We start from the raw sequence: 16,373 nt of genomic DNA on the forward strand, positions 1-16,373 counted from the left end.
ATGTAATCTACAATTTCTTATAGACACATTAATTTATCTGCATCTATATCAGGAATTTCAAATCCAAATTCATCCTCCACGGCCATGATAATCTCCACTTGGTCCAAACTGTCTAAGTCCAGGTCTTTCATAAAATGTGAATTTACTGAGAGCTTTTCTGGATCAATCTTACCATAGAGTTTCAAGATGTAAAGAACACGGTCCTTACCATAGAGTTTCAAGACGTAAAAGAACACGGTCCTTAAAGGGGGTGCTTCACCAGGGCCGCAGCCAGGGTAGCGGCCCGGGGCAGCGGCGTGAAGGCCACGGGCAAGCTGCGGACACAGGCCGAAAAGACACCAGCCGCCAAGGCTACTCTGACCCAGGATGCACTGCCTTGAGGCAGTTTTGATGGAGGGGGAAGGATCGAGGGAGAGCAAATGGGGGTCCCGGGCGGACTGTGGTGCACCCGGGAGGTGTGATTGGAGGGAATTGACCCTTCCCTGCTCCAGCTTCCATAGCTACCAGCCAGGGAAACCGCCCCACATGGCTGCAGTGGAGTGTGCTGGCAGGGAGCCCAGAGGTGGCGATAGTCCACCGAGGGCCAGCCTTGGGGTGGGGAGAGTGATCACTCGGTGGGGTGCCGGAATAACCAACCTGCAGTCACGGGGTCTGGCAGCACTGTGGATCAGCTAATCAGCTTCCCCCACTGCTGGTCGGTTCCCAGGTCACCAGCAGAGACCCAACAACCAGTTGCCCCTGGCAGAGCAGCCCCCCTTCCTAGTACAATGACCTCCGACCCGGAGGGGCTGGGCTGAGCGAGGAGAAGACTCGGGCGTGCCATCTGCTGACCAGACGCAGTAAGTGCAGGTCAGCTGACTCATACAGACAGGAGAGCTTAAGGGAGTAAGAGCCTCACGGTCGCCACATGCTGGGGAGAACGGGTAAGTGCAGGCAAGCTAACTCCCTATCTGTCTACGTCTTTATTTTTATTTTTATTTTTTTATTTTATTTTTCTTTTTAATATTCTTTTTTATTTTACCTCTTTTGAAACATATTCTTTCTATACTTTTTATTAGTAATATAATTGTCTTTTTCATTATTTTTAAAATTTTTAATAAATATTTATATTATTATATTTAACTCATTTTCTATTTTTAATTTCACATATTTTTATCATTCCATTTCACTTATTATTTTTTCTCATAATTTTTCTCTCCCTCTGGTGGGCACCAGCCTAATTTTACTCCCAGTATGTCCTGGGGTGTCTCCTTTTGATTCTGGTGCCTACTGGTATTGAGGTGTATTTTGTTGTGGTTATTGTTTTTTTGGTTCATATTTTTATTATATTGTTATTACCTTTGTGTACGTGTGTGTGTATATAGGTTAGGACTTCAGGTTGGGTCTCCTGCATGGTAGTCAGCCATTCTGCCACTGGAGAATGCACCCTGGCCTACCTTATAATACACCCTTAAATTGAACTGTATCCCCTACATCAGAACTGGACCTTAATTTGGCAGAGAATAACCAACAGACAAAGTGTAAAAGGAAACAGTTAGCAAAACCTACATAAATACAAAACTTTAGAAGAATGAAGGAAACCAACTTGCATAATAACCATATCAAGATAATCAAATGCCCAGAACACAACAGAAAATCAGAAAGCACACAAAGATCCAAGCAAAAATGGCCCAGCTAAACGACCAAATCAAAATTCCAGACAGGACACAGAATATGGAACAACTACTCAAGGATATTTATAAAGAAATAAAGGCTATCAAGAAGACATTAGAAGAGCATAAATAATTTGCAAGGTTAAACAGAAAAATGACAGATCTCACAGAAATGAAAGATACAGTAGACCAAATAAAAAATACACTGGAGACACATGATAGCAGAGTCAAAGAAGCAAAAGGAAGAATAAGTGAGCTAGAAGATAGAACAATAAAACTAGAGTGCACAAAAGAACAAATGGCAATAAAGATGCAAAAAAATGCAACAGGATCTTCCGGAAATGATGGGTAACAGCAGGCACAAAAATATAAGAATTATTCGCGTCCCAGAAGGAGAAGAGAATAGCAAAAGGTTGGGAAAGTGAGTTGAAGATATAATTGGGGAAATCTTCCCAACCCTTATAAAAGACACAAATATGCACATCAAAGAGGCTCAGTGAACTACAAACAGAATAAATCCAAACAAGCCCACTCCAAAGCACACACTGATAAGACTGTCAGGTGTTGAAGAGAAAACAGAAAGTCCTGAAAGCAGAACGAGAAAAGCAATCTACTACATACAAGGGAAACACATAAGACTGATTTCAGACTACCAACAGGCACCACGGAAGCAGGTAATCAGTGGTATGATATTTTTAAGGTTCTGAATAAGAAAGACTTTCAACCAAGCATTCTTTATCCAGACAAGTCGTCCTTCAAAATTGAGGGAGAAATTAAAATCTTCAAAGATAAAGAAAGATTGAGAGACCTAGTTAACAAGAGACCAGCCCTACAATAAATACTGAAAGGAGCCCTGCCAGCACATAAAAAAATACAGGAGAGGGAGGTCTGGAGGACACAGACCTGAAGAATATGAGTAAAGGTAATTTAAAGGAAAAGAGAGAGAGAGAGAAGGAAAATAATATACAGATCTGACAAATAAAAACTACAGGACAAGATGATAGAATCAAGAACTGCTCTTAGAGTAATTACTTTGAATGTTAATGGAGTAAACTAACCAATTAAAAATAGAGACTTACAGAATGGGTCAAAAAACATAATCCATCTATATGCTGTTTACAAGAGACCCATCTTAGACCCAAGACCACAGTTAGATTGAAAATGAAAGGGGGAAAAGATTTTCTATGCAAGCTGTAACCAAAAGAAAGCAGGAATAGCTATACTAATAGCAGACAAAATAGACTTTAAATGTAAAGATGTCATACAAGACAAAGAAGGACACTACACATTAATAAAAGGGACAATTCACCAGGAAGAAATAACAATCATAAATGTGTATGCTCCCAATCAAGGTGCTCCAAGGTACGTGAGGCACATATTGGAAAAATTGAAAGGTGTTATAGACGTATCACCAGTAATAGTGGGAGACTTCAATACCCTAATCTCTGCTATACATAGAACAACCACACAGAGGATCAATAAGGAAATAGAGAACCTAAACAATAAGATAAATGAATTAGATCTAATAGACATGTATAGATCATTACATCCCAAAACACCAGGATAGTCATTCTTCTCAAGTGCACATGGAACGTATTCCAGGGTAGATAATATACTGCGACATAAACTGAGTCTCTATAAATTTAATAAGATTGAAATTATCCAAAGCACTTTCTCTGATCAGAACAGAATAAAGTTAGCAATTAAAAATCACAAAAGAACCAGAGCTTGCACAAATATATGGCGATTAAACAACATACTCTTAAATAATCAGTGGGTCAAGGAACAAAATACTAGAGATATCAGTAAATATCTGGAGACAAATGATAATGAGAATACAACATATCAGAACTTATGGGATGTGGTAAAGGGAGTGCTGAGAGGGCAATTTATTGCCCTAAATTCCTACACTAAAAAACAAGAATGAGCAAAACTTGAGGATTTAACTGCTCACCTGGAGAATTTAGAGAAAGAATGGAAAACTAACCCCAAAGCAAATAAAAGAAGAAAAATTATAAAGACAAAAGCAGAAATAAACAAACTGGATCGCAATAAAAGAAGAGAAAGAATCAACAAATCTAAAAGTTGGCTCCTTGAGAAAATTAATGAAATTGGTGGTCCCTAGCTATACTAACAAAGAACAAAAGAAAGAAGACACAAATAAATAAAATCAGAAATGAGAGGGGAGGGTTCCTACCCTCAGATCATGAAGAAATTTTAAAAAATCATAAGAAAATATTATGAACAACTATATGCCAACAAATTAGATAACTTAGATGAAATGGACAAATTCCTAGAAACACATGAATTACCTATACTGACTTGAGAAGAAATAGAAGATCTCAACAAACCAGTTACAAGTAAAGAGATCCAATTATCATCAAAAATCTTCCCACAAAAAAAATAAATAAGTAAGTAAAAATAAAAGGCCAGGACCTGATGGCTTCACAGGAGCATTTTATCAAACTTTTCAAAAAGAACTGACACCAATCCTATTCAAACTCTTCCAAAAAACTGAAGAAAAAGAAATGCTACCTAACTCATTTTATGGAGCTAACAACACTCTAATACCAAAACTAGATAAAGACGATACAAGAAAAGAAAACTACAGACCAATCTCCCTAATGAACATAGATGCAAAAGCTCTAAACAAAATACTAGCAAATTGTATCCAACACCACATTAAAAGAATTATACATCATGATCAAGTGGGATTCATACCAGGAATGCAAGGGTGGTACAGCATAAGAAAATCAATCAATGTAATATAGCACATTAACAAATTGAAAGGGAAAAATCACATGATCATATTGATTGATCTGAAAAAGCAGTTGACAAAGTCCAGGATCCTTTCCTGATAAAAAACACTTCAAAAGCTAGGTATTGAAGGAAACTTTCTCAATATCATAAGGGGTATGAAAAACCCATAGCCAGCATCATATTTAATGGTGAGAAATTGAAAGCATTCACCTTGAGATCAGGGATAAGACAAGGATGCCCACTGTCACCACTATTATTCAACATTGTATTAGAAGTACTAGCTGGAGCAATTAGACAGGAGAAAGAAATAAAAGGCATCCAAATAGGAAGGGAAGAAATTAAACTTTCATTATTTGTAGATGACATGATCCTATAGTTAGAAAACCCTGAGAAATCTACAGTAAAACTACTTGAGCTAATAAACAAATTCAGCAAAGTGGCAAGATATAAGATTAATGTGCAAAAATCAATAATGTTTCTATATACAAGCAATGACCTATCTGAGGTGACAACTAAGGAAAAAATCCCATTCAGAATAGTGACCAGAAGAATTAGGTATCTAGGAATAAGCTTAACCAGGATGTCAATGGCTTATACACAGAAAATTATAAAAAAAAATGCTAGAAGAAATAAAAAATGGCCTAAATAGATGGAAAGATATTCCATGCTCATGGATAGGAAGGTTGAATATCAACAAGATGTCAATCCTACCTAAACTGATCTACAGATTCAATGGAATACCCATAAAAGTCCCAAAAACCTACTTTGAAGACTTGGAAAAACTGTTTACCAAATTTATATGAAAAAGAAAGAGACCTTGAATAGCTGATGATATCCTAAAAAAGAAGAGTGAACTGAAGGTCTATCACTTACTGACTTCAAAGCTTTCTGTAAAGCCACAGTGCTCAAAACAGCATGGCACTGGCACTAAGACAGAGGACTGACCAGTGGAATAGAATCGAGAATGCAGAGACTGACCATCAAATTTATGGACACTGAATCTTCCACTAGACTCTCAAATCCACTGAATTGAGACAGAATAGTCTTTTCAATAAATGGACATGGGAGAACTGGATTTCAATAGCCAAAAGAATGAAAGAGGACCCATAATTTACATCCTAAACAAAAATTAATTCAAAATGGATCAAAGACCTAAATGTAAGAGTCAGTACCATAAAACTTATTGAAACAAATGTAGGGGAACATCTGCAAGATCTAGTAATAGAAGGTAGCTTCTTAAACTTTACACCTAAAACACAAACTGTGAAGGAAAATGATAGACAAATGAGAACTTCTTAAGATCAAGAGCTAACTCAGACGACTTTGTGAAGAGGCGGCCAACTCAATGGGATAAAATATTTAAAAACCACATATCAGATAAAGGTTTGATATCCTCTGTATATAAAAAAATCATGCAGCTCAATGACAAAAGAACAAACAACCCAATTATAAAATGTGCAGAGAAAATGAATAGGTACTTTTCTGAAGAGCAAATACAGATGGCTAAAAAGCACATGAAGAGCTACTCATCTACATTGACTATAAAAGATATGCCAATTCAGACAATGAGATATCATCTCACACCTAAAGAATGGCTGCTATTAAACAAACAGGAAACTATAAATGTTGGAGAGGATGCAGAGAAACTGGAACTCTTATTCACTGCTGGTTGGAATGTAAAAGGGTTAAATCATTTTGGAAATCAGTTTGGTAATTCCTTAGAAAACTTAATATTGAGTTGCCCTATGACCTGGCAATACCAATACTTGGTATATACCCAGAAGAGGTGAGGGCAGTGACGTGAACAGATATTTGCACACTGATGTTCATAGTGGCACTAGTCACAATTGCCAAAAAATCGAAACAGTCCAGTTACCCATCAACAGATGAGTGGATAAACAAAACGTGGTATATACATACAGTGCAGTATAATGCAGCATTTAGACATGATGTCCCCAAATATATGACAACATGGATGAACCTTGAGGACATAATGCTGAGTAAAATAAGTCAGACACAAAAGAACAGATAATGTATGATTCTATTACTATGAGTGGCAAAGCCACCAGTGTTTTGGAGCTGCTAGATGGAAAAATCTGAGTTGAGGGCATGGTAGCCCGTGACAAACACTGGGAACTGTTCTGTAGCTGTTTGTTATTTTCCTGAAATAAAGAAAATATTTAGTCATCACTAGTGCAATGCAGACATTTGTAAGAACTTTCTGCTTGATATTATGAGAACATTCACAGTTTTGACAGCAGATCAAATGGTATCTAAGTTAGTTTTTAATACTTAGAATTTAAAAACTTTGCTATCCAAATATGTAGATTTTTTCCTTGTTGCCTTAACTTTAAATTGGTTTATGAGGCTTGCTGCACAAACACAGGCTTTACAATGATTATATCAATACTTAGTTGAAATATGCCTATAGTTAAGCTGACTAAGATGTCCGTTTTTGGTGCTTCTAAGTGTATTGTTTGCTTTCTTAAATAAATAAAAAATAAAAATAAAAAATAATGACGGTACTGCTAGAACAGCCTTTGTGAAATGTTTACCCAAAGAGTTTGTGGTAGTTAGATTCATTTGTCAACTTGGCCAGGTGAAGGCACCTAGTTCTGTTGCTGCGGACAGGAGCCAATGGTATGTGAACCTCATCTGTTGCTAATTACATCTGCAGTTGGCTAGGAGGCAGGCCTGCTGCAATGAATGACCTTTGACTTAATTGGCTGGTGCTTAAATGACAGACTCAACATAGCACAGCCCAAGCAGCTCAGCATACCTCATCTCAGCACTCACAGCTCAGCCCAGGCCTTTGGAGATGCAGCAAGAAGTCACCCTGGGGAAAGTTGTTGGAACTCAGGGGCCTGGAGAGAAGGCCAGCAGAGATCATCCTGTGACTTTCCACGTAAGAAATGACCTCAGTAGAAAGTTGGCTGCCTTTCCCCTGAAGAACTAACAAAATAAATCCCCTCTTATTAAAAGCCAATCCATCTCTGGTGTGTTGCATTCTGGCAGCTAGCAAACTAGAACAGAGTTGCATTCCTTAAAGGGCACACAAAGGTTGGCTGGGGGAAAACCATAAGAGAACAATTTTTCCCCACATTCAAGAATTTTTTTTCTTCATAGGCAGGCAGCAGGAATCAAACCGATGTCACCAGCATGACAGGCGAGAATTCTGCCACTGAGCCACAGTCGCATAGTCCCACATTCAAGAATTTTAGGGCAAATATAGAACAGCACAGATGAGAGATACAGAGAGCTTCAGAGCAATGGATCAACAGCAGAACAAGCACCCTGTGCCACAGGGCAGAGCCTGGGCCATATCATCAGGAAATGCAAATGTAATAACAGGGAAAAAAAACTATACCAGCACTGTGCAAAAGAACTTTCTGTGATGACAGAAATGTTCTGCACTGCCCACTATAGTAATCACTAGACACATTAGCTACTATACAAGAACAACTTTACACGTTGACTAAAAATATGCATGAATGGCCACAGGAAAGGAGGGGCTTGAACAACCTTATAAAAAAAACAAGTCCAGCCAAGGATGCCACATACAACTTTAGTTGCCCACCAGCACTTCTGAGTATACCCAATCCTGGTGTAGTGTGGGAAAGGAAGGGTTACACCTTCAAATAAAGCAGGTCCTTTATTGCTGATTTCATGTTTTTCTGCTACACAGGTCAACCAACAGAGCACCCACTCGCTATCTACATTTCCACAAGAACAACAACAACAACAAAACACAACTTATAGCCAGCTACAAATATAGTGGACGACATGAATTGACTGAACACCAGATAATCAATCTGCCTCATTGACGCAAATTTATGGAACAGATTTTCATAGGGTGTGCTGTCTTTGCAGGATTTTATACGTTCTTCTCATTGTTGGATTGACTTATACTCCAATACACTAAGTAAATGCCCTTTAAAAATACCCAACAAATGTATAATGTTTCAGAATTTTAGGCAAATATATTGCGCTCCATATATCTATGTATGTATATATATAAATACATATCTTTACATGCATAATTTATTTTCATTCTATAATCAATTTGTAGACTCCTAGAAGAGCCACAATCTAAATATTAAGAAATAAATTTACAAGTTTTTAATTGACAGTAGCATGAAATAGTGAACTGAAGTCAAGGAAATGAAAATATCAAATTACATATGCATTTTCCTACTCATATGACAGATTTAGAATATAGATTATTCTAATTTTCAGCGATCTCTTAATTTTGGTGCTTTTGTCAATGAACAATGATGTTACAAACAGTATGTATTTCCACTGTACAAAAGTATGTAATCAAAATGTAGAGTCATTCAAAAAATATAAAACTTTGCCTTGCTGGACTTAAAAACTTATAGATTAAATTGCTGGACAAAACTTATTTTCCCTATTGAAACTGTTATATGTCTGTGTGTGTGTGCGTGTGTGTATCTCTGTGCCCATGCAAGATGCAGGAAAAGAGTATTTATCTTCTTGCTTAAGGATAATTACTTTATTTAAATTTAGAGATATTGTTTTTAGTCAAAATTATAAGAAAATATATGTGAAAAACTCAAATAAGGAAAATATATGGTTAATATTTTGAAAATCATCATTGCTTTTCCCAACCATTGCATACACACACACAGTTAAAACACAATCATATTTCAACTCTTTTGCAGAAATGAAAGAATTCCAAGACACATCAAATACAACTGTATGGCAACCAATTAGATAAATTAGATGATATAGACAAACTCCTAAGATGACAAACTATTGAAATTGACTCAAGAAGAAATGGAAAATCTGAATTAAACCTAAAACAAGCAAAGAGATTGAATTAATTATTTAAAAAAAAACACTTTCAAAAAAGAAAAGCCTGAACTAGATGACTTCATTGAAAATATTAATATTAACTTGAAGAAGAATTAATACAATCCTTAACATTTTTCAAAAAAACAGAAGAGGAGAGAATGCCTCTTGTCTCAAAGAAGCCAATATTATTATCCTGACACCCAAACCAGGTAAAATATCACAAGGAAAGAAAACTATGGACAACCTTATGAATAAGAGGCAAAACCGCTAAACATAACACTAACAAACTGAATCCAGCAATATATAAAACAAGTTATACATTGTGGCTGATTAGGGATTATCCCAGAGAATACAAGTTTGCTTTAACATACAAAAATCAATGTAATATACCATATTGATAGAGTAAAGGACAAAAATCACATGAACATCAATATGCATACAAAAGAAGTATCTGACAAAATCCTACACACTTTCATGAAAAACACTCAACAAATTAGGAAAAGAAGGGAATTTCTTCAACCTCACATAGGGAATCTATCAAAACAAAAAGCCATTGTTAACATCTACTTAAAGTTGAAAGATACATGCTTTCCTCCTTAGATCAGAAACAAGGAAAAGATATCCACTCTCACCACTTCTTTTAGACATTGTACTGGAGGTTCCAGGTATCAGGCACTAAAAAGAATTAAAAGGCATTGAGAATGTAAAGGAAGAAGTACTGTTACCTCTATTTGCAGATATCATAGTTTTGAATATAGAAAATTCTAAGGAATCTACTAACACATTATTAGAAATAACAACTGAGTTCAACAGGGTTGCAGAATACAAGATCAATATCAAAAATCAATTGTTTTTTATGTACTTGTAATGAACAATCCAAAAAGGAAATTAAGGAAACAATTCTATTTACAATAGCATCAAAAACTATTTACTTAGGAATAAATTTAATAGAAGAAATAGAAAAATGAACATTGAAAACCACAAACAATAAAGGATAGAAATTAAAGAAGACCTAAATAAATGGAAAGCATACTATGTTCATGGGTGGGAAGATTGAATATTGTTAAGATGTCAGATTCTCCATAATCCTTACCAAAATCTCATCTGGATTTTTGGAGAAATTGACCAGCTAATCCTAAGATTCATATGGAAAAGCAATGCAAGGGACCAAAATTAGACAAACATATTCTCAAAAGGGAAGAATGAATTTAGAGGACTCACATTTACCAATTACAAAAATTACCATGTAGCTACAGTTACCAAGTTGAGCTACTGGCATAAGGATATATATATATATGTATATGTATGTATGTATGCATTCAATTGTGTAAAATAATACTTTCAACTAATGTTCCTGGTATAACTGGCAAAATAATGAACTTGGACCCTTACCTCATGTAACACACAGAAACTAAGTCAAAATTGATCATAGACCTAATTTAAGAGCTAAAACCATAAAACTCTTAGAAGCAAACATATGGATAAATCTTCCTGAGTTGGGCTAAGCAATAGGTTCTTCAATATGACACCACAGCACAAGCAACAAAAGAAAAATAGATACATTGGGGTTTTGTCAGAGATACTTGCAAGTGAGAATGCTCAGTGTGAAGGACGTGTAAAGAAAGAACAGCATGGTACCACACTGGGATGTAAGCTCTCTACTAAAACCCTGTGTCCTAGAATAATTCCAAGCACCTATTAGGTTGTCCAGTAAAAGTGTGTTGAAAGATGCCAATTGATATAAATATAAATTGATGCAACTTTTTTGGTGGCAATTTGGATATATATGCCATTCATTAAAAAGCACAGACCTTTCGTCTATTGGTTCCAGTTCTAAGTATCCAAGACAAACCATAGACCACATTCCCAGAAATGAATATTCAAGAATAGTCACTGCCATTTAATTCATTCATTGAATAGGTGCTTATTAATTGCTTAATGTATACCAAATATGTATTAATGCTGCAAATACAGTGGTGAACTATATAGCATACTGTTTCCCTCTTTTGACAAATAATATGATTGATGGCATAAAAGTATTTGATTAGATAAAAATTTGTGGTAAATTAGAAATAGAAAGATATTTTTCAACATGATCTTAAAACAGATTATTTCATAGAAAAACAAGACTAAGATAAAACCAAGAAAGTAATTTGACATTGTTCTTGATATTATAAACAATATAAGATAATAAGAAAAGTAGATTTTAAAATTGTCATTATAAAAATGAAGACACAATCAACATTATTTGTAATCTATTAGACTATTCCAGAAAATCCTAAATAAATGAAAGATAACTAAAGTTAATCCAGTTTAAAATTAGACAATTTTAGCTCTATCAGCATTAATTAATTTCAAAATATACAAAATTCAAACATTTACACTGAACAAACCAGCACAGGAAAATCACTACTTCAAAATATTTCAAAATCTTACTGAAGGACATAAATTGCTTTAATAAAATGAAAGGCATATCTTACATTTGAATAAGAAGCTTCAATGTTAAAGGGAAATCATTTCTCTCCAATTTTTTAATCAATTTAATTCAAAACAAATAAAAAATCCCCAAAGAACATTTGGCTATAAACTTGAGAGTTAAAAAGTGAAAGGAAGAGAGGAAGACATAAAGAAAGAAAAGCAAGAAATGTCAAAGAAAGAGCAGCAAAGGCAGGAATGAAAGAAGGGAGGGAGGGTGGAGGGAAGGAAGGAGGGAGAGAAGGAGGGAAGAAGGAAGGAAACGTTACCATAAAGAAGAAAAGGTTAAAAAATCTTTAGAATTAAAAACGTATGGCACTTGCACAGGTATAGATAGCAAATCAATAGAATATAATAGAAATTCTTTAAAGAGCCCTAAAGATAGAATTTTTCAGATGATGAGAGGTTTTTTTTTTTTTTTAAAGAGAGAGGGAGGAAAGGAAGGAAAGACAGAGAAGGAAGGAAGGGAGGAAGAAAGGGAAACATCTTTAAACATTTTCTTGTTTTATTATATTTTGTTTTTTACATGGGCTGGGGCCGGGAATCGAACCGGGGTCCTCCGGCATGGCAGGCAAGCACTCTTGCCCGCTGAGCCACCGCGGCCCGCCTGATGAGAGGTTTTATCAAACCAGTATAGAAAAGCTAGACAAATGGCTTTTAGGGAAAAATGAAATAATCCATATTTTAAAATAAAGTCTGAAAGGATTAAAATCTTTAATGAAAAGTAAGACAAAAATTAGAAAAAAATCATAAAAATAGCAGGTTTTAGATGTGAATGTCATTTTGGAATGTGGCAGATCATAAAGAAAATGAAGGGAAAATCCATTTGCATAAAATTTAGAAAAATGTATGTAGCTAAAATATTATAAGTAATGTTAAACTCAATTTAAGAAATTTGTTATACATCCCAAAGGCTTAATATCTAGTAACCATAAGAGTTCTTACAGCAGTAAGAAAACCTAGTTAGCAACCAATAGAAAAAAAAATGGATAATGAGCAAAATATTCACCAAAAGCAGAACTGAAATGACCAATAAATACATTTTTAAAAGTGCACCTCACTAGGTGCAGTAGATTGTATACAAATATAGCCACAATAATTTCCCCCTTCCTACATTCCTTGCTATATGGCTGAGATTTTGCCACTTCTTTCATAGAAAATTGGAATCTATTTTACTTTCCTTTAATCTGAGTGGGTTTTGATTTTATTCATTTTGTTACTGTAGTTATCGTCATTTTATTTATTTATTTATTTATTTATTTATTTATTTATTTATTTATTTATTTATTTTTGCATGGGCAGGCATCAGGAATTGAACCTGGGTCTCCGGCATGGCAGGTGAGAACTCTGCCTGCTGAGCCACCATGGCCCACCCTGTCATTTTGTTTTGTTGTTGTTGTTTTTGGGAGTGCATGGCCTGTGGACTCCTAATTGTTGTCATTTTAAAATCAGTAAACATCAAGGGGACACTTTAAAAAGGATCAGTATCATAGCAACTCCACACTAAATTTTCATGTCTTTGGGAATTTCAGGTAGTGAACCCAAAAGCATTAAGCATACAGCAGTGAAATATAAGAAGCACACACTGAATCACATATATGTAATGTTAGGTTACCCTCAACTTCTGTCTCCTTCACAACCTACCATACATTAAATTTTCTAGAGAGCATGACAGTGGCCACAAGGTCGTGGGTTCCCTCTGCACCTCTTGAAGCCTTCTGCAAGCATGGGCCTGACACATCTGGCAATCTTTTTACTGAATTAAAGGGTGAACCAAGGTATGCTAGCATAGTATGTAATGGAACAAAACCCTTTACAAACTGAGTTTAAGTGATGTTCAATAGCTTCATGGTTGAATTATCCATACCCCTACTATTCCCCAGTACTATGACTAACAGAAAACGGAACTTACTTCTTTTGGAGAAAATGTTAGGCCACATTCCAGAGATGTCTTTTCCTCCAACTCCAAAGAATATTTATAAGGAACTGCAGGGTCTATGAATACCTCTATGAGATAGAAAAAAGGATACAGATATAAAATAGAGCCAGATACATATCTATAACACCATAATATTTGGAAAATATAAACTTTGATAAATTTCACGCACATCATAAAGCAATTAACAAGAACGTGTGCAAGGTTATACAATGTCACTGGGTAAAAATAGTTCTTAATTCCAAGATGCTAGCCAGCAAACTTGATATTCAAACATGCAACAAACATACATTCAACCAGCAACAGAAACAGTAAACCCATTAAAAAAAAACAAGCCTCCAAAGTTCAAGAAGCTTATCACAATCACATTCAGATGAACGTGAGAAGAAAAAACAAAAGGCACGGGCAAGTAAATGAATCTCAGATCTGAGAGCTCCCTCTCCAGTAAAGATGAACCAGGGAAGAACCTGACCCCCTTGAATGCCTCAAGAACTCCACAAAGAATACAACCACACTTTTATACAAGGGAACTCCTTGACAAAATGGAATTACTCCAGGTGCAAAGGCGGGTAAACATATAGAAACAATTGTTGCATAGTATTGCAAACTTCAGGCGCAAAATGGTTGGAGTGGGAAGTTTAATGAATGGCTTTTCCTCCACTAGAAAAATGAATGAGCTGGAAAAAAAGATTGGAATTAACTAGATGGTAACACTGTAACCAGAATGAACATCTAAGACAACTACAAGAGGATCAGAGGAAGTGAAAGGCTCCTGAGAGTTCAGCTTTTGTAAGTGAAAGCATGGATCAGTGACCAATTTCCATTCAGTGGCAGTAGCTATTGAAGAGGCTGTGCCCAAGCAGCCTGGACTCCGGGAACAATTGGCGCCCGGGCAGGCAGAGAAAACCTCCCTCTCCAAAAGTTGGAATTGAGGATCAAGGTTGGTCTTGAGGATACCTGAGGGACCAGAATGGAAGCTGGCATCAGTTTTGGCCCTCTGAGTCAGTGGACCTTCTTTGCCTGCTATTTTAGTTTTCTTTTTCTTTTTTTTCTTCTGGGTATGGGTGTTTCCTGGTATGTGGATCTCTGAGTGTCTGGTACAGACAGAAGATTTGTTTTGGGCCCTGTCAGCAACAGCCACTTCTGACCTCACATCAGCAGCTGCCAGCACCTAAAGAGCCAGTGCACCTTTTTCATTGTTTGCGTTTCTTCTCCCTCTTTCTTATATTGTTTAGTCTATCAGATCCCTAAGGGCCCAGCGTAGATGCTAGACTGGGTTTAGAAGTTCTTGGCAGAAAGATCACCTAGCTTTACAACAGTATCTGCTGGGACATAGCCAGGGCATCTCTTTTTTGTGGATGCTGGTGCTGGTGGTTGATTTTTTTTCATTCTCTGTTTCTGACAAAAATTGGTAAATTATATAATAAAAATTAAATAATGCCCTAAGAAAGCAAAGGAAGGTAACAATTTCAAACAGCTGGATAAGGGGATGAGGCTAATGATTTCAAGGATTCAGTAAGGTGAAGCTAGTTTTCAAAGGAGGGTGGGATCTCAGATAGCAAAGATAGAAGGGGACACGCTATCCTAGGAGAAGGGAGCGCTGTGCAATTGGGAGGAAATGAGTAATACAATGTGGCTTCAGCCCATGGTGACTGTGATGGGAGAGGTGACTAGAAAAACAAGATGGGTCATAGTCATTATCAAAGGACCCTGATACAATTATATGAAAAACTAGAGCCTAAATTGTGAAAGAATGGCATTTAGGTGTTAAATATTTGCAATAGTAAAATGCATTTCCAGGACATTTTAAGAATAAACTTGATTACAAATTGCTGTTAATTGTTAAGGTCATGTAATGGGCCCCCTAGACTTTTTCCAAACCTCTGCTATTGGTAATAGGAAACCAGCAGAGTTTTGTAAGCTGAGGAGAGGTGGATCAGATCTGTGTTTTAAGGAGAACCCTCTGGGATCAGTATGAAGAGAAAGGTCTGGAGGCAGAAAACAATTGAATGAGATGTCCCAGTGACCTGGAGGGAAGTCAAAAGCTAGGGTTAAAGCAGAGAGGAGGAAAGGAAGGCACTTTGCCAAGTACCTCTGTAGAATAATCATGAAAAGCCTGTGATCCATCGAATGAGGGGGATGAGAGGAAATGGGACAGTCAGTAAGAGTAAATGTTAAAACTACTGAAGGTCCAAAATCCAGATTTTTAAAAAATGAATATAGATTTTATATACACTTGCAACTGCCTACTGTCACCTTTCCTGGGCTGTTCTACAGGGTCCTCAAATACATGCTCACCTAAACCTGATCCTCTTCCTGCATTCCATCAACTATGAACATGCCAGCACCTTCAGCTACCTACTTAGAATTCAGATCAGGGAATGACTCGAGACTCCCTCCTCTTCCTTAGTACCCTCATCTACCAAGCCACCAAGTCTGAGCATTTGTACTTTCTCAGCACTGCACTGAAGCAAGACGGAATAGGGTATCCAGGCTGTGGTCCTTGGTTCCCATTGAGCTCCGAAGGAGTTAATAATGCACAGGTGCAAACTCCTTGGGATAAGAATTTTCCCTAAAGCCCCAAAACTCCCTCAGACCATAAAGCTTGTAAAATCATGGGCGCAAAGTAGACTCTCAGTTAATAACAGAAAGTGTGGGGTCATAAAGACTACTGAGCATCTGCCCCAAACCAAACTTTAAGTACGAGATGGAGCTCCGCAAACATCAATAGTTAT

At 36.5% G+C, this 16,373-nt stretch overlaps 1 protein-coding gene across 2 annotated transcripts in view; it reads right to left on the reverse strand.

The window, feature by feature from the left end:
• Positions 1-16,373, reverse strand: part of CFAP47 (cilia and flagella associated protein 47) — a 429,253-nt gene that overhangs the window by 335,759 nt on the left and 77,121 nt on the right. For both annotated transcript variants that reach the window (XM_077144877.1, XM_077144876.1), the window contains exon 21: positions 13,615-13,709. In XM_077144877.1, coding sequence (XP_077000992.1) covers positions 13,615-13,709 — 95 coding nt within the window. The remainder of the gene's footprint in view (positions 1-13,614; positions 13,710-16,373) is intronic.

The sequence above is a fragment of the Tamandua tetradactyla genome, chromosome X (assembly GCF_023851605.1).
Source record: "Tamandua tetradactyla isolate mTamTet1 chromosome X, mTamTet1.pri, whole genome shotgun sequence".
Lineage (NCBI taxonomy): Eukaryota > Metazoa > Chordata > Mammalia > Pilosa > Myrmecophagidae > Tamandua > Tamandua tetradactyla.